At 52.3% G+C, this 17,969-nt stretch overlaps 1 protein-coding gene across 1 annotated transcript; it reads left to right on the top strand.

Moving 5' to 3' along the window:
• The first annotated feature begins 6,031 nt into the window (after positions 1-6,031).
• On the top strand, positions 6,032-11,409 carry Cdx2 (caudal type homeobox 2). The gene is made up of 3 exons (XM_052755159.1): positions 6,032-6,569; positions 9,771-9,916; positions 11,149-11,409. The coding sequence occupies exons 1-3, from the start codon at positions 6,032-6,034 to the stop codon at positions 11,407-11,409; spliced, it is 945 nt and encodes a 314-aa protein (XP_052611119.1).
• The last annotated feature ends 6,560 nt before the right edge of the window (positions 11,410-17,969 follow it).

Below are 17,969 nucleotides of genomic sequence, written 5' to 3'. Positions count from 1 at the left end.
CCCCTCCGGTGCGCAGCATGCGGGAGACGAGCCTGCGCCACAGGCACCGCCCGGCGCTTGCCCGGGTGGACCCAGCAAACACCAGGAGGGCGCAGGGCTAGCTGGTTGCATTTGGTGGGAACAATTAATAGTTTACTTACGAATTCGTCAAGGGAAAAAAAAAAGATTGAAAATGAGAAAGAACCGGACAGTCCAAGGATTCGAGGACAGGGTGTTTTGACCCCGTCCGGTAACCAGACAGCTCACCGCGGGGCACACACACACACACACACACACACACTGGGGGGAGGGGGTGTGCTTCGCTCCTCACCTCCCCCATTGTCACTGTCCCTTACGAAAACATTCGAGCCCAGCAGGCGAATGTTCCTGTAAAGGGACCTCAGCACAAGCCAAGGCTCAGCCTGGAAATCAGGAGCCCATTTCTGAGCTTGTCATTCACCTTTGTAACTGCGTCTGTGCATCGGTTTTAAAAAACCTATTCTGTGCCTTCGTCTTTAAAGCCCCTGGTAGTTTAACGAAGGGAGGAGCGGGGAAAACACTCATTCGATGCATAACCTTTTCTCATTTTTAAAACAACGCCTTTCCAACTTGAGTCACAGAATGTCAGTTCCAACTTAAAAAAAAAATGGAGATCCCCCACCCCCGAAAGTGTTTACTATGAGACAAAAGTAGATGGAGCCCTCCACAGTCAGCTGGGAAAGGAGCTAGAATAGAACGTCTGGAAAAACCGTGTTCAATGACCAGAAAGACTGGAGTGAACAGGTGCTTCAGGGAGAAAGCAGTATGGAATGTGGTCGGCATTGTAGCAGCCGGAGAACCTGATTGATCTGGTATCGTGGTATTCTGGTGTGTATAGGGTGGGGAGTTCTCAGTCCCTGAATCCTGATAGCTGGTTTTGTACTGGGGATGTTTCCAGGGTGGCACCAACAGACGTAGTAATAATTAACATCTGTACCGACTGCTGGATGTTGCAAAGATCAGACATAGTGTAGTTTTATTTAACTCTGTGAGGCCTCAGGAGGATCTCCAATCCTCTCTGGTCTTTGGGAAATAGAAGCTTGTGCAGGCTCTAAGCGCTGCCATCACCACCACCACCACCACCGCCACCACCACCACTGCTATCACCACCACAACAGTACCACCACCACCATCACCACCACAACAGTACCACCACCACCACAGTACCACCACCACCACCACCACCACCACAGTACCACCACCATCACTATCATCATCATCACCACCACCACCACCATCACTATCATCACCACCACCACCACCTCGCTGCTTCAGGTAAGGCACCCTGTTAGTGGATACGGATTGAGAGAGACAGGTTTGTCCGCGTTCTTCCCGCACTGGCCACATAAAACGTACCTTGTAGACTTTCCTTGGAAGAGATTTACATATGATAAACAAAGGTCATCCCAGGCTTGAGACAATGGCGAGTGAACACAGGCTCAGGCTAACCAGAGGCCACTGGTAATGCTTTCTGGGGTGAGCCTGAGATACTCTCCCCAGTGCTTCCCAGCCTGTGAGACCCCTTAAATCCTTCCCTTCCAAAAGCTCTCCTCAGTTTCTGTTTTTATCTGCCACACAGAAATCAAAGGAGTTGCCCGGTGCTCCCAGTACCCACACGCTAATTTTTAGAACAAAGGAGAAAGATAAGTTATTCTTATTATTTGTTTAACTTTCATCCAATGAGTACAAACATTCTAAAAAGTGTTCTAAAGCCAAACATTTCTCCTTTTTCTCAACACCCTTATTTTCTTTGACCTTCTGGCTGTGAGACTGTATTTTTGGACAGAACAGCGGGACAAGCTGTATCCCCTGCATTGAACCACAATGCTTGGTGGTCCCTCCAGGAGAGACATAAGACAGCTGTGACCCTCCTAAGCTCGGGCATCCCAGCCCACAATGCCCTGCCACGGATTCTGGAAGCTTCCCTTAGCTGGAGAGGACCCGGTACCTGGTATGCTTAAGAAGAAAGCAAGCTTCTTTTGCCAGCTGAGACCACATCTGCTTCTGCTGGCAGCTGGGAGCAGCTGCAGCACCTCCTTGCTGCTCTGGATGGACACTTGGGTCCATTGTAGCCTAGTGTGCTGGACAGGTGTCAAGACTCTGGGGAACCCTATAGAAAGAGCAATTGACTTCCTTCCCAGAGATGTTAGTTGAGTGGGTTGCAGCAGGCAGGGCCTGGTGCTGTTGTTGGGGTCAATTCATGCATTATTGCGTCTTTCTTCGGGTAAGTGGATTGCCATTGAGTAGAGTGGCTCAAAGATTCCCAAGCTCCCAGTGATGTAGAGTTTGAGCAGTGCCCCCGCAGAACTCTGCCTGACAGATGAGCTGAGAGAACTCACTAAAAACTCTTGCTCTTCCTGGGGATTCGGGGTTTTTAATGAGTGGGTTGCATTACTGAGATCAGTCTTGTCTACATGGGACTCGGAAAGGACACGTTCACGCTACGGTGGGCGGAGACAGCCGTGTTAGGTGGGTAACCCACTCCCCGGCTGCAGGAACCGCAAATGTGGGACAGAGGCTAGGTCCTGAAGCTGGAACAAACAGCAGGACCTTTGAGCAGGGAGGGAGCCATGTCCGTGATCTGTGGGTTTAAGGAGTGCCCCATCTGCCTGGTGGGGAGTCCAGCCCTTCCGGTAGTTCCTTCAGAGCCCCTGCACAGGCCACCAGCCTGGATCCTGAAAAGGGACCCAAGGAATGTAGAATGACCTCTTACACTGTCGGTAACAAAGACCCATCCCTTTGATAACCAGGTTGGCTGTCTGGGAAGTCTTCCTGTGGCTTTATTTACCGGGATCTCCCCCCCCCCCGCGCGCCCCGCGCCCCCCTTCCCACTCTCCTGGCAGTTCATGCCTTTGCAACACGAAGGGTTGGTGACTCCGATATTATGTGGAAGACAGCCACCTAGGGTGCAGTTGGGAACACCCAGAGTGGTCCCTTCTCTAGAAGTCTCAGCTCAGACTAAAAAACTCTAAGAAAGCTGCTAAGCACTTGAGTGCGGCAGTAAGGGAGCCTGGAGAGGGACTTCCGGTGCCACCCTGCTCTGTATTATGCCAGAGCTGTGGGCCAGCACTCTGTCTGGAGGACATGTTTCAGCCCAGAGGACATTTCTAGAGGACAGGCGAGGCCCATCAACCTGCCAACCTGCTAGAACTGTCCCAATGGACAGACATACAGGCTTCATTTGCTACCTCCTTCAGAATCATACCTCCTGTCAGAATCTTTCTCACAGCCCGTCCCTTTGAGGGACCCAGCTGGGCCTTTTTTAGGCTGAGAGGTGAACCCATCCATGGAGGAGAGGGAGGCTTAGCAACATTTGTACTCTGAAGAACAAGGACACATTTTATCAGCCCCTTTCTCCTCTCCAAACAGCCCAGACTCTGCCCCTGCAACCGTGCTCAGGCTGCTACGGCTGGGGTGCCCAGGTTTTGCAAGGAGGAAAACCAGTCCTTGTTAGTATCACTTCCTTTCCTGGATTCAAGCACCCCAAATAAAACTCAGGCTCCCCTGTTGCTCGGCCCTAGGGGAGCAGAGTAACCCCATCTGCTTCCCTAGCAGTACCCAAGCTGGAGTCCTTTTTCTGTGGCAGAGCACAGACACACAGCTGGGAAACAGGGTCAATTAGCCAGCGGCTGGCAGCCCGGGCCATAAAAACTCAGGAAGTAGCCACCACAGGGCTGAGGGAATGGCTGTCCCTAATAAAGTGATTGTTTCAAAGAAATGCCAGAATGCAGGCTTTCTAAAGACACAGGCTGAGCCCCAGTCTGGGCCTGGGCTCCCAGAGCATACATCTGGGAGGGGACGTGAAGGATGGAAAGAGGTATGGAGTCCCAGGAAGAGGAGAACGAAACTCCCAAGATCAAAAGTCCGCAGCGCCCACTACTTAACCTCCCACATTCCGGCCACCCCGTGGAGACTGTGGACACCCCTTTCTGCCCTTGCTGTCTGTGATAGGGTTTTGTATTTCTTTCCAGGTTCGTTTCTTGGAAAGTGTGATGGCACTCTTGTTTCTGCTAGGTACCCACCCAGGAGGGTTTAAGGAGGAACAACAGGGATTCCTGGCCTCTTGAGGGACAGCCACCCCCCTACCCCCACCCCACCCCCGTTTTTAACTTTCCTCACAAAACACAAAGGGTAGGAAGAATGTACAAGCTCCTACAGTTGTAGGAGATACATGAGGTCGGTACCAAAGGAGATAAAGGACCCTGGAAAGTGCCCCCCCCCCCCGGGGACCACGAACACCCAGGGAAGCACTTGACCAGAGAACCCACAGGGGCAGGGCTCCAGGAAGGAGTGCTATCTGCCTCCTTGGGTTCCAGCCACCACTGGCAAGAGCAGAGTGGAGCTGCCCAGCCCAGCTTGTGACCTCGTGTCTGAAGTGTCGGCCCCAACATCACAGAGCTGCCTGGTGCAGTCAGGTGGCCTTCTCCAACCCCAAAGGCTCTGCTGTGGGGCCGTTCAGGTCTCCATGGGAGCACTGGCTGCTCACTAGCAATAGTTAATAGTGACAGCAGCCTCTTCATTCCCTGGGGTGAAAACGAATTTCTGTAGAGAGAGTTTTACGTTATAAAGGAGAAAGCGCTGTTTTAAACTAATTTAATGTTTTCAAAGATTTGTTTATTATTTTATGGGTATGAGTGTTTTGTCTGTGTGTGTGTCTCTGCACCACTCATGTGCCTGGTGCCTAGAGAGGTAAAAAGGGTGTGTCAGATCCCCTTGGGCTGGAGTTATGGACAGTTGTGAGCCACCAGGTGGACACTGGGAATTGAACACGGGTCCTCTGAAGAGCAGCCAGTGCTCTTAACAGCTTAGACATCTCTCCGGGCCCCAGGAAAAAGTGTTTTTAAGACACAGGCATGATGTACGACAACAGTAACTGGGTAGGTGTTAACAGAAATATGCTCCTTGATTTTTCAACTCGTAAATATTCTTAATAAAAGTACAAGTGTAATTGGTTGAAATTTACCGAGATCCTAGCCATCCCTTCCGACCCCACCAATTACAGGCTGCCTTCCAAGGTAAGCCATAGCCAAATATATTGTGGCTTTGTAGAGGTGTTCGGTTCTTTAATGCAATACTTTTTAAATGAATTGCTTTAATTGAACTCAAATCCTAAGTGTAAGACGAATTCGAGGGCGCAACCTGGAGCTAGGACCATCTTTTATATTTGGCAAGGAAATAAATGCAGTGCTTGAAATTTGGGACGGCGGCGGTTAGTCTCATCCTGTCCCTCAGAGAGGAAAAGAACAGCCATGGTCTTAACTCCACAAGTCACCTCCTGGGTTAGTCAGAAATGTCCTCAAAGCGATGCTTCTTTTTTTTTTTTTCTCTCTCTCTTGTTTGGGAACGAGAGTTTCTTGACCGCCTCCTCCCTGCGAATACGTGAACAGGACTGCTCTAAAAACCCAGATTCCCACCAAGATTGCTCTTTCTCTCAAGACTCTTGCAAGTCCCTTGATTTCATTCTTTGAACCTGTGATTGGAGGTTAAAGTGCATCAGGTTGGAAGGAGGAAGCTCTTTAACAATAAAGGATTGAATATTTAGCTGTGATCTGGTTGCTGCCCTCTCTCGAGCTCCCCCCCCCCTTGTCTTTTAAAATGCAAATCGTGTTTCTAGGGGGTTGTGAGCGCTGTGCGCTGCGCCTCGACGTCTCCAGCCATTGGTGTCTGTGTCATTACTAATAGAGTCTTGTAAACACTCGTTAATCACGTAAGGCTGCTGGCCTGGGACTCCGCAAGCTAACCTGTGGCGGGTCTTCCCCGCCTCCGCAGCCTAGTGGCAAGGAGGTGGGAGGAAAGAAGGAAGAGAGGGAGGAGGCAGGACAGAGGGAGGGACTGCCCGGGAGGCAGGAGCGCCGCAAGGAGCCTAGCGGAGCACCGTGAGCTGAGGTGCAGCCAGCTACCCGCAGCTCCCTGCGCCCCTTCATCCCTAGCCCTCTGAGCCCCGCGCCCCTGGCAGCTTCCAGCGTTCGTCCCCAGGCAGCATGGTGAGGTCTGTTCTGGGTCCCTCGCCACCATGTACGTGAGCTACCTCCTAGACAAGGACGTGAGCATGTACCCCAGCTCCGTGCGCCACTCCGGCGGCCTCAACCTGGCGCCGCAGAACTTTGTCAGCCCCCCGCAGTACCCGGACTACGGTGGTTACCACGTGGCGGCTGCGGCGGCCGCGGCGGCGAACTTGGACAGCGCTCAGTCGCCGGGGCCATCCTGGCCCGCTGCGTACGGAGCCCCTCTCCGCGAGGACTGGAACGGCTACGCGCCTGGGGGCGCGGCCGCGGCCAACGCCGTAGCCCACGGCCTCAACGGGGGCTCCCCGGCCGCCGCTATGGGCTACAGCAGCCCCGCCGACTACCACGCTCACCACCACCCGCATCACCACCCGCACCATCCGGCCGCGGCGCCGTCCTGCGCCTCCGGCTTGCTGCAGACGCTCAACCCCGGCCCTCCGGGGCCCACAGCCCCCGCTGCCGCCGAGCAGCTCTCCCCCAGCGGCCAGCGGAGAAACCTGTGCGAGTGGATGCGGAAGCCGGCGCAGCCGTCCCTGGGGAGCCAAGGTAAGCGGTGCTGGGGCGCGCCCCAGGTCCCGCGCGCACCGGGGCTGTCCCGGGCTGTCTGCGAGCTTCTCTCCAGTAGAGGAGGAGCAAGGGGGAACAACACAGGGAAGGACTCCTGGTGGGGGGCGCTTTCACGGACTGCGGTCCCAGAAGTGCGTATCTTGTGCCTCGCACACTAGGGTTTGTTTCGGGCAGAGGAATGGTTTCCTCCTCCTAACAGTTCCTTGTTGGCAACCTCGGGATACCTTCGGAAGCTCCCGGCAATGTCGTAAGCACTGTCGGCCGCGAGCTGAATCACGTCCTGGAGTTCTCTGCCGCAGGCATTCCTTACACAGCTCCCCCAGCCGAGACGAGGGGTCCTCGGACTCCCCTTACCGTGGCTACGCTACTTAGCTCCCTCCACCTGAGGTACCCCCGAAAAGGGCAATGGCCAGGGAGTGTGGAGGCTGCGCCAGGACCAGTTTGGCCATTAGGGCCAATTCAAGCGGTCAGCGCCGCTGCGAGCAGAGACTGGACGCTACTGTGCGCCGCCGCTGGCGCGAAGGCGCGGGCCCCAGGAGCCTAAGGGGAAGGGGGCGCTCCAGGATCCCTGACCCTTCCTTCTGCTAAGCACAATCTCCCACGGAAGTCCTCTCTTGTCATCTCAGAGAGCAAAGAGCAGGGGGAGGAAACCCTGAACGGACTCGGCTTCTTCGGACGTGGGCCATTTTTTCTCGAACCTTCCACGTGTTGTGTGTTCCAGACTCGGGAGATAATTCCACTAAAGACCCTAGATTTGCCGGACTGTGGGACTCGCTGGCGGCCGGCTTTGCCCTTTGTGATGTCCCGATGTGTATGGGGAGTGGGAAGGCAGTGGGAAAAGTGTGACAGGGGAGTTACGGTATTGGAGTCCCCTTTTTGTTCCGTGAACCTTCTCCAGCTCTTGGCTTCCGCTTCCCTCCGTTGGTTTCTTGTCACTACAGCCGGGCCACATGCAGGTTATGGCCACTTTGCGGAGGTTTATGGCCAATTACAGCCGTATAAATCAGAGCGGCACTTGGGGGCCTGTCTCTGGACTCTTCCTGCGTCATTGCGCACACCCCAGGAGCGTTCCTGGTGGGCGATGCTGTCGGAGAGAAGCCTCCAGATTAGCCTCCACTGGGCTTTGGCTTGGTCATTTCCAAGAGGACTTACTCCTAGACCTGAGCTACCCCAAACCTGCCCTTCCAACAAGCCTGCCTGAAGGACAGTGGGCGGGGGCCTTAGACCTACGAAAGACCTTTAGCGTGCAGGGGGTGGGTGGTCCGAGACTGGGGTCCTGGGCGGGGGAGGATAGCCTCAGGATCCCAGGCCGCGGGGTCAGCAGATGAGAGGCCGCTGTGAAGTCCCGCGCCGAGGTGGCAAGGCCGCTGTCGGCGCCGGGCGCCCTTGTGATGTTAATGTGGGGAGGCTGTGGCCCGCAGCGCCGGAGCCCGACTTCTCTGCAGAGCGTCATCTGTCAAGGGGCAGAGGCGTGTACGCCGCCCGGTCGGCTTTGATGTACACCTTTTCAGGCCGGCCATTGTCTCTTTTAGGGCCCGGAAAGAGGGTGGTGACTTTCGCAGTCAATAATGAATTCTGACAACTCCTTCTCATCCCTCCCCCTCTTCCAGCCCCCCTCCTTGGTTCCCAGGGGGTGCGGGGCCTCCTCCAAGGCCCTTGGGGGCGAGGACCTCAGAGCGCGCAGAGTCCTTATCATTGTGTTCCTCGGCCTGCGCGTGATGCTGAACCGGCAGCATCCATCCTAGGGCTTGGACCGCCGAGGGGAACTGTCCTGCGCCTCACTTCCCAACTCTGATGGTTTCACGCAGGACTCCCAAGTGCTGCGCTATTCGGGCTGCGCACCCGGGTCCGGTTCTGTCGTCCTCTGCGGAGTGGGGCACTCGCGAGTGGGTCTCAGGCCGTAGCTGGTGTGAACGCGCTCAGGATGTGTTGGATCCCTTTTCTTCCAAAGCAGGCGCGGGGTCGGGGCCGCAGCGCCCATTCAAATGCGCCTGCGGGGCTGTGTTTATGTTAATGCGCCTGGCGGGGAAGGGGATGAAAGCTGAGGCCGCCATTTGCTCAGTAGTGGTAATTCAAACAGAATGCGGTTGTTATTAAGGCATTGAAAGGGCTTTTCTTTGATAAGATCGCCTTGTCCTGCATTGTTTGCGGCTGTGTTCCTCTTTCAGAGGCTGGGGGAGCTCTCTCTGATCCTCCTGTATCCTCCCAGGGCGCTTTTGTTGTGGTTTGCAAAGATTTTTACCTGAACAAAGTCAGCCTGCCGGGCCTTAAACACCTCTGGGCAACTCCCACCCCTTAGATCTCCTTGTTCGACTAGGCACTGGGCGCTAAAACCCGTTCTGCTGTGAGACCTCTCCAACTTGGGACCTGGAACAGTTCCTGGCCAGCGTTCTGTCGAGAAGCAACCCGACAGACCCGGTGAATAGCCAGGCTCCAGCCTGATGCAGCAGCCCCGCGCTATTTGTCAAGGCCCTTCAGTAAAACAATCAATCCAAGATTTAATATGTTGACTCAATCCAATGATCATAGGTCACTGGTCAGGATAGTTGTCACAGGGAATAAATGGGGAATTAAAAAAGAAAAGGGGCCTTGGGCCAAACCTGGTTGGGCGGGCATGAAATGTTCTCAGTAGGAGGGATTTTCTCCTGACGTTACTGAGCCCAGTTCAGAATTCCAGGGCAGGAGTTAGTGGGTCTGGAATATGATCCTGGTGGCTTTCAGGAGGCTGCCAGTCCCTGTGCCCATCTTGCCGCCGCCGTATTGAAACAAAGGGTGACTAGCAGCTTACCCTGGCACCACAGCCCCAGGTGTTGGAAAGGTGGCTGCTATTTCTAGTAAACCTGAAAATGTGGATATTATACACCTGGAGACTCTAGCCACCCCCCCCCCACACACACACACTCCCTTTCTTCTGGTCCTAAATTTACCATATTTGGTTTATGGGAAGGAGGGGGCTGTGTGAGAAGTTTCCATTTAGTAGTTGTGCCCCCAGGCTCACACCCTTCCACTTCCCCAGGATCCTGAGGTGGCTCTTGTCAGCCTTGGTAGTAGATAGTCAAACTTGCTCCCCCTCACCCCTATCAGTGAAGGAAGAGAAATGACTCCCGGGTTAGGGAGGTTTGTCATTACCTATGACTGATGGATTGTAGTTCTTAGCCAAAACTTCTCCTTCCTCCACAGTGAAAACCAGGACGAAAGACAAATACCGAGTGGTATACACAGACCATCAGCGGCTGGAGCTGGAGAAGGAGTTTCACTATAGCCGATACATCACCATCAGGCGGAAAGCTGAGCTGGCTGCCACACTGGGACTCTCAGAGAGGCAGGTGGGAATCGCCTTCCCAGCGTCGTCTGGCTATTATTATTATTGCGTGGGGGCTGGCGTGGGGGCTGGCGGGTAGCCTGGGAAAGCCTGGCCAAGAGTCCACCCGTTTTCCTCCGTGAAAAGGAAGAAAGCAGTTGCCTTTTGAGAAGGCTTGAGTTTTCCAGTTGTGTTTCTGATGTTTCTGAATTGCCCTTTTATTTTGAGGGATCTGAGAGCTGCAACAAAAGAGCCAAGACGCTGCTGCAGCATGGAACGCCACTTGGGCCAAGAAAGATCTATTAGGACAGTGGTTTTCGACCTGTGGGTCCAGAGATATTTACATCAGGATTTGTAACAGTAGCAAAATTACAGTTACGAAGTAGCAACAAAATAATTTTACAACATGAGGAACTGTATTAAAGGGTCACAGCCTTAGGAAGGTTGAGAAGCACTGTATTAGGATATGTTCTCTTTACACCCAGCACTAGAGAAAAAAATAAGAAAAATAAAGGCCCAATCTACTCATACATATTAAAGAGGCAGGGGCTGGAGAGATAGCTCGGTGCTTAGGAGCACACAGTGCTCTTTCAGAGGACTGAGTTCTGTTTCCAGCACCCATATCAGGTGGCTCACAGTGGCCTGTAACTCCAGCTGCAGGGGTCATCCAGTGCCTCTGGCTTCTGTGAGTATTCCCACTCTGTACGTGCACAAACTGACACATACACAAAATTAAAAATAAAAACGGTTTATTTAAAAAAACCAAGGAGGTACTACTTGGACGCTTTTAGAGTCTAGAGAAAAGGAAGAGGAAACAAGACGGGCACATTCACAGCCGGGAAATTTTGCACGAGATCTCACTGCCAGCACCAAGGTGAAGAACATGGCCGTTTATGAGGGCCAAAGGATGCCCCGCGAAGCACACCTGAGCAGGCCACCCGTCTGCATAGGGAGGACCTATCAGCCCAGTTCTGTTCCTTGGTTCTGAGAGTCCAAAAGGCTCTTTTGGAAAGCAACATGGGGAGGGGGTGGGCAAGGAATGAGCCCCCGGCTTCTCGGCAGGTTGAGTTGAGTCAGGGAATGCTTCATCATTGCGCTGCAGCTCAATGGGGGTGGGTGGGTGGGGAGGGTGGCAGCTGGGAACTTCTGGAAGGGCTGGAAGCTTTTCGCCGCGGGCGGGCGAGCGAGCGAGGGGGACGATCTTGGTGGTGCTGCTTCTCTTGTCATACATTCTACCTCTTGTTTTGTCATTTCTAGGTTAAAATTTGGTTTCAGAACCGCAGAGCCAAGGAAAGGAAAATCAACAAGAAGAAATTGCAACAGCAGCAGCAGCAGCAGCAGCAGCCGCCGCCGCCGGCACCCCCTCCGCCACAGGCGGCGCAGGCTCAGCCAGGCGCCCTGAGGAGCGTGCCCGAGTCCTTGAGTCCTGTGTCTTCGCTGCAAGGCTCGGTGCCCGGTTCTGTCTCTGGGGTCCTGGGGCCGGCTGGGGGGGTGTTAAACCCCACTGTCACCCAGTGACCCCTCCCGTGGTCTGTAGCGGCGGCAGAGCAATTCCAGGCTGAGCCATGAGGAGCATGGACGCGCTGCTAGCATCCTCAGAAGAGACCCCTCTCCTCCCACCCACAAACAATGCCTACAGATGAAGAATGGGGAAGAAGTATTAAGACAAGGGGGATTGCGGGCCTCGGGGGAAGATATGGTCCAGATTTTTTTTTTTTTTTTTTTTTTTTTTTTTTACTTTTTCCATTTTGACTCTTCCTGACAGAGGAAATGATCGCTGCCAGGGCTTCGTTCATGCTCCCTGCCAGGACCGGCTACAGGCATCAAAATTTCAGCCTCTTTTGCCCCAGCTCTTTGCCTCCAACACGGACTGTATTTCTGGATGGAGCTGAGGAGGGGCTGAGGCTGGGGAATGAGCAATGCTTGAGCCAAGATGGCTGTTTCCTGCTCAGTGCTTTCTGAGAACCAGCTGGCCGTCGTCGTGCCTCAGGGGCAGGGGCAGTTCAAACTGCAGGAGCCAGAGGCAGCTGCGGTGGAAGCCTGGACCGATCAAAGTCTGCAGAACCCCCAGGTGGTCTGTGCTTTCCTCCCCGTTACAGACCGGGAAGGGTTGGTGGGTTCAGGGGCTGCGGCGAGAGGAGGGGGTGGCTAGCCAACTCCAGGCCTCTGCCACAAGGGCTTGTTTGGAAAGCCTGTCACCAGAGCTGCGGTAGGCTGAATGCATGTCTGTGTTGGAAATGCCAGAGCCAACCTGGACTTCCTGTCCTTCCCCTAGTCTCTGGCTGCTGGAGAACGGAGTTGTTGCTGCTGTTGGAATCATTGATCTGCGTCACAAGCTAAGCCAGCCTTTTAAAAAGCCGTGGGTAGAGAAGTGATATGGTGAAGGGAAGTGGGGGTATCCGAACACAGTCGACTTTATTTTCTAAAAAGACAAAAGATAAACGAACTTTACAGATTTCAGATCCTGGAATTTTTCGTCTTTGGAGTTTGACTGAATTTTATTTTTCTTCCCCTAGGGAATAAAGTATCTTCTCTGACTGCAAGCTAAAAGTTGGGTGGGGGGTGGTAAGGAAGAAGGTGGAGAAGGTTCTCCTGGCAGCCTTCTTTTATCCCAATGCTTCAGAAGCCCGAAGGAGCAGGTTCTGAGCCCTTCCCCGCCCCCACACCTCCGTCCAGCATTGGGCTGTGGAATGTGTGGTTTTCCTGGGGTTGCCTTTGGGCAAAATGCTCATCACGGCGGCGGCTAGCTGCTTTCCAGCTGCTACAAAATCATGGGGGTGGGGAAAGAGGGCTTCAGCTCCCTTCTCAACGCAAACATAAGACAACTTAGTGTCACCCTCCCGCCCCCCGGCTTGGGCGCCCAGGTATGCCCCTTAACCCAGAAAAGTGGACACAAGCATTGATTAGTATTTTTCTGTTGTTTCCAGACAACATTTCCATGACTATATATAGTCTTCTGAATCCCTAGGCATGGATTTCCATGGGCCCTCTCTGTCTACACTCCTTTAGAACTACCCGGAATGACCTTATCCTCCCACCCTCATTCCCCAAACACAAGAATTCAAGATCAGTATAAGATCCAAGTGGCTGCATATCTGGCGGATCTGCCGCCGGCCCTGAGTGTCTAGGTCTCCCGGGCAAGGCCGGGAAAGGAAGCTCTACCCCACCATTTAGGACTAAACCGCGCCCTAGGACAGGGCGAGGACTCACACGGAGGGAGGAGGCAGGGCAGCCTGTGAGACGCATGTACCCCCACCCCCCTTGGAGCACCTCCCCAATTTCCCCGCCCTTCAGGGGGCGAATTTGCTGTAAGATTGGGAAATGGGGTCGAGCGGGAAGAGGAAGGAGTTGGCCACCCAAAGGGAAGCAGCGTCTGTGAGGCGGGAGCTCGCCAGGTTCAGGGCCAGGTGACCCCCGTTGCTCCTAGGTGCCTCCGGCCCCAGCAAAGAGCGCTGCCCTGGGTTCTGGCCGCGCCCACAAGCCGGCGGCGCGGTTGCTATGCGTTGCCGTGAAACGCCTGTCAATAAACCCTGTTTGGACAGTGGAGCAAGAGCACAAGGGTTGTTTGCTTAGTGGTTAGAGGTTCAAAAGTCGGCATTGTCCTGCTGCACGCGATTACAAGTTCTTCCCCCCTTCCCGGGGCTCGGCCCCCCTCTTGGCGCAGAGATGATCTGGGGGTGCACTCTGAAACGCAAGCCAGCAGACAACTCCCCCCGCCCCCACCCGGCTATCCGCAGCAAACGTCTGCCTTAGCCTCCCAGGCCAAGAAAAAAAAAAGGCCCTCCCGGGCCAGTGACGCTTCAGACCAGAGACACTGTCATCGCTAGAGCCAGCTGGAGGAAACGTGGGATGTGGCGCGAACTGACAGCCAGCCTCAGTTTAGGCACTAAACTTAAAGACTCCTTGTGCTTGAAGCTGTTTTAAGATTGATCACCGACGGGCTCCAGAATGCCCCAGCATGGGGCCCTAGAGACGGCCAGTCGGGCTCAGGCCGCTAGGGGGCGCGTGTGCTCTGGGAAGAGCTGGGGCTTAGCCAGTACTCTGCGCTCTGCGTGGGGACACCTGGACAGGGCTCCATCCAGATCATGGCCTGCCAGAACATTACAACCAGGGCCTCTGCTCACAGCTGCCGCCACTCTGGGGCTCCAGAGATCCCTCAACATAGCCCTGGACCTGTAGAAAATGAGTTTAGAGCTGAAGGGGTATGGATGAGACACAACTCACTAACGGCTTAGCATGTGAGAGGGCACCGGGTTCAGTCCCCAGGGCCCAAACTCCACACGCACAAGTTCAGACCAAACCACTCGCGGAAGCGTCTTGGTTCCGCTGACTTTAAGGAAACAAATCTGGCAGGGCCGTGTTGGCGCATACCTTTAATTCCAGCACTTGGGAGGCTGAGGCAGGCAGATCTCAAGGTCAGCCAGGTGCACATAGTGAGTTCCAGGACAGCCAAGGCTGTTACACAATGAAATCTTGTCTTGGAAAAGAAAGAAAGAAACAAAGAAACAAAGAGAAAGAGAGAGAAAGAAAGAAAGTAAAAGAAAAAGAGAAAGAAAGAGAGAAAGAAGAAAGAAAAAATAAATCTGAAGTAGAGATTCTTCACCTTTCTAAAAGAGCTCATTTGCACCCTATCTTTCTTTTTTTCTTAAATTTACAGAAGGCTGGAGAAATGTCTCAATGGTTAAGAGCACTGGCAGCTCTTCCAGAGGACAAGGGTTCAATTCCCAGCACCCTCAAGGCAGCTCACAACCTTCTGTAACTCCAGTTCCAGGGAATCTACACCTTCTGGCCTCTGCAGACATGGTTCACAGACACACATACACGCTGTCAGAACACACACACGAGAAAAGATAACCATGGGAATAAAACATCGGTGTGGGACGTGTAGGGAAAGAGGCAAGCTGTGTGCTGCACGTGGCTATTTTGTCTCCCTATGAACAGCGTGTGGCGTTATTACAACACCTAATAAAGTCGACCTTTGAAAGGCAAATGAAAGCCAAGCGTCACTCTCCTATTTAGTCAGATGCTTACATTAATCAAGAGAATGAAGTTTAGGTAGCAATTAAAACGTATCATCAGTCATTTTCTTGCTGTTGTGATTCATAACCAACGAGGGAAAAGAGAGAAGGCAACGCGGGGCTGCTGAGGGGCAGAAAGAAACAGGTGGGTTTAGGGCTGTAATTTGCATCACAGACTGCTGTTTCAGGGTCTGTTGACATTGGGGAGATCTCAGTCTGACTTACAGCTCACCTGTCTGTACCATGGGAGTCATATGAGGTCTTAGGTGCAAGTATCTTTACAGCACACACTTACGATTAGGCCTTCATAACGGCCAAACTGCTTTTTATCGTGAACCATCTTTGGCAAGGCGCTCCAGGGCCCTTACGAAGAACCTTGGGACAGGATAATTTCTCAAATCCCGATAGAATCACCCCTTCCTGGAATTTTTTTTTTCTTTCCCTGAATCTCTTAGCTCTGGTTGCTTTGTCAAAATAGCCTCCAGTCCGCTCTGCACCCACGGTGCCTCAGACGCTCTGGAGGGGCAGAGCACTAACTTGAATTCCAGATGTGAAGACAAGCAAGTGCCTGACGGTTACTTCCCTGTTACTCCTAGAAATGTCCAAACACATAATTTCTAGGAGAATGAAGATTCCTTGAAGGTGCTTCTGAACCCTCCTTGTAACTGAACAATACTTTTTTGCTGTTTCGTTTGTTATTTAGCCCAAAAGGGGGAAAAAAAAAACCCTGATCCTTTTCATTTTGAAATGATCAGCTCAATGCCATCAGGACAAGTGGCTTACTCTAGTCCTTCTGGTTTTCTAGTCACTGAAACTGCTGCGGCAGGGCAGGTATTGTACCAAACGAGCCTTGGAAGCTAAGAACGAAAAGCCTACACTGTGCCGGTTTACTTAACTATTCAAAATATTTTCTCAAGTCCTACCTAGCTGATGTAAATGTCTGATCATCACGAACGCTTAACTTCATTTGTCCCTTGTCATGCTCAAAGGATGCGTTGTGACCGTCGGAAACGGGGCAGCTGTTAGCGACAGCTGGAGGATCCCAGGGCCAAATACTCAACTCAGTGCCTCAATGTTTGTTTGTTTCCCTTAGCTACAAATCAGAGAGAATAAACCTACTACTTACACCAGATTTCTGTGGGGGTTATGGAGTTAGATGCAGACGGTAGCTCTGAAATTATTATTACTATTATATTTGAGATAGGATTTTACTACACAGCCCTGGCTGTCCTGGAACTGGCTGTGTAGACTAGGATGGCCTCCAGCTCACAAAGATCCCCTACCCTTGCCCTCAGAGTGTTAGAACTAACAGCATGTGTCACCACACCCCGATTCTGAAATTCTTCAGAAAAAAAAAAAAAATTGAGCTCGGCTTGGTGGTCCACATCTTTTGATCCTAATATTCAGGAGGCAGCGGCAGGTGGCTCTCTGTGAGTTTGAGGCCAGTCTGATCTACAGAGTGAGTTCCAGGACAGCCGGGGCTACACGGGGGAGATGGCTGCTGCAGGTGGAAGGGGCTAGCAAGCAAACCTGTCTTTACTTTTTGTTTGTTTGGTTTTGGTTTTTGTTTGAAACAGGGTCTCACTATGTAGCTATGACTGTGCTGGATCTCACTCTGTAGACCAGGCTGGCCTCGAACTCACAGAGATCCACCTGGCTCTGCCTCCCTAGTGCTGGGATTAAAGGTGTGCACCACTACCACCTGGCTAAAGATTTATTTATTAAAATAAATAAAATAAATGCAAACTAGATCTCATTACAGATGGTTGTGGGCCACCATGTGGTTGTTGAGAATTGAACCCAGGACCTCTGGAAAGACAGCCAGTGCTCCTAACTTCTGAGCCATCTTTCCAGCCCATGCCTCACATTCTTTGGGAGGAATTCATGCAGAGAAGGTGGGGGCTAGCACACAGGTGACCTTCTGTCTCCTATGTCTCTACTACCCAAACATTAACATTTGTTTTAACAACAGCATCTCCAAATTGGAATTTGTGATTAACAACAGCAAGTATAGATACTATCAACTGAGTTATCAAGCCCTGGAGTGAAAAGCTGTTTTTCTTCCTGCAAGCCCCCGGCAATTCTGTGCTAGGGGTTGAAGGCACAGACTAAAGCCAGCTAGGTTTGCTTTGCTTTTTCCTTGGTGGCTCTGGAGGTTGAACCCAAGGATTCACACGTGTTAGGCCACTGAGCTACACTACCAGAATGGTGGATGCGTGAAGACTTCCCTCAGATGAAGTGGCTGCTGAATCATCTCTCATGTGCACACACGGTAAGATTCAGTTCATGCACTGGGTTTAGGGGTCCAATATTTTATTGATAGTAGAACCCCAGGCAGTTCCTGCACAACTGTTTTAGCTTCTAGGAAAGGAATTCTTTTCTTCAGGCTTATTGTTGTTACAGGAATCTTGGGGTTAGCAGCCTGCTGTCCTAATGCCTTCTACCTACAGCGCGACAGTGTAAGTTTTCATAAAAGTGCTACTTGAGGACTGGAGAGATGGCTCGGTGATTAAGAACACTGGCTGCTCTTCCAGGGGTCCAGGGTTCGATTCCCAGCACCCATGTGGCAGCACACAACCGTCTATAACTCCAGTTCCAGGGGGTCTGATATTATCAAACAGACATTCAGGCAGGCAAGACATCAACGTGCAACCCAACCAACAAGGCTCGCACATGTAATACCATCACTCAGGAGGCAGAGGCAGGAGGATCTCTCTGAGTTCGAGGCCAGCCTGCTCTACAAAGCAAGTCTCAAAACAGCCAGAGCTGTTACACAGAGAAACCCTGTCTCAAAAGACAACAAACAAACAGGGCAAACAACCCCCCAAACCTGTTAATGTACATAAAATAAAAATAAATAATTAAAAATGCTACTTCAAAAATCCTCTCTGACTTCAGGAAAGCAAAGACTGAAAATAAAATAAGAGCTAATCATTGTTATCACATACAGTAGTGTGTTGTGTGGTACTTAGATCATTTTAATTTAATAATCCGCAGTAACATCCGAATAGACCATAGATTTAGGAGCTGTTAAAAGCCTGATGTGACTTTAATCCCACC

This window comes from Peromyscus californicus, unplaced genomic scaffold (assembly GCF_007827085.1).
Source record: "Peromyscus californicus insignis strain IS unplaced genomic scaffold, ASM782708v3 Scaffold_2__1_contigs__length_46816999, whole genome shotgun sequence".
Taxonomy (NCBI): Eukaryota; Metazoa; Chordata; class Mammalia; order Rodentia; family Cricetidae; genus Peromyscus; species Peromyscus californicus.
The sequence above is the reverse complement of the archived record's forward strand: the minus strand, read 5'-3'. Positions and strand labels throughout refer to the sequence as shown.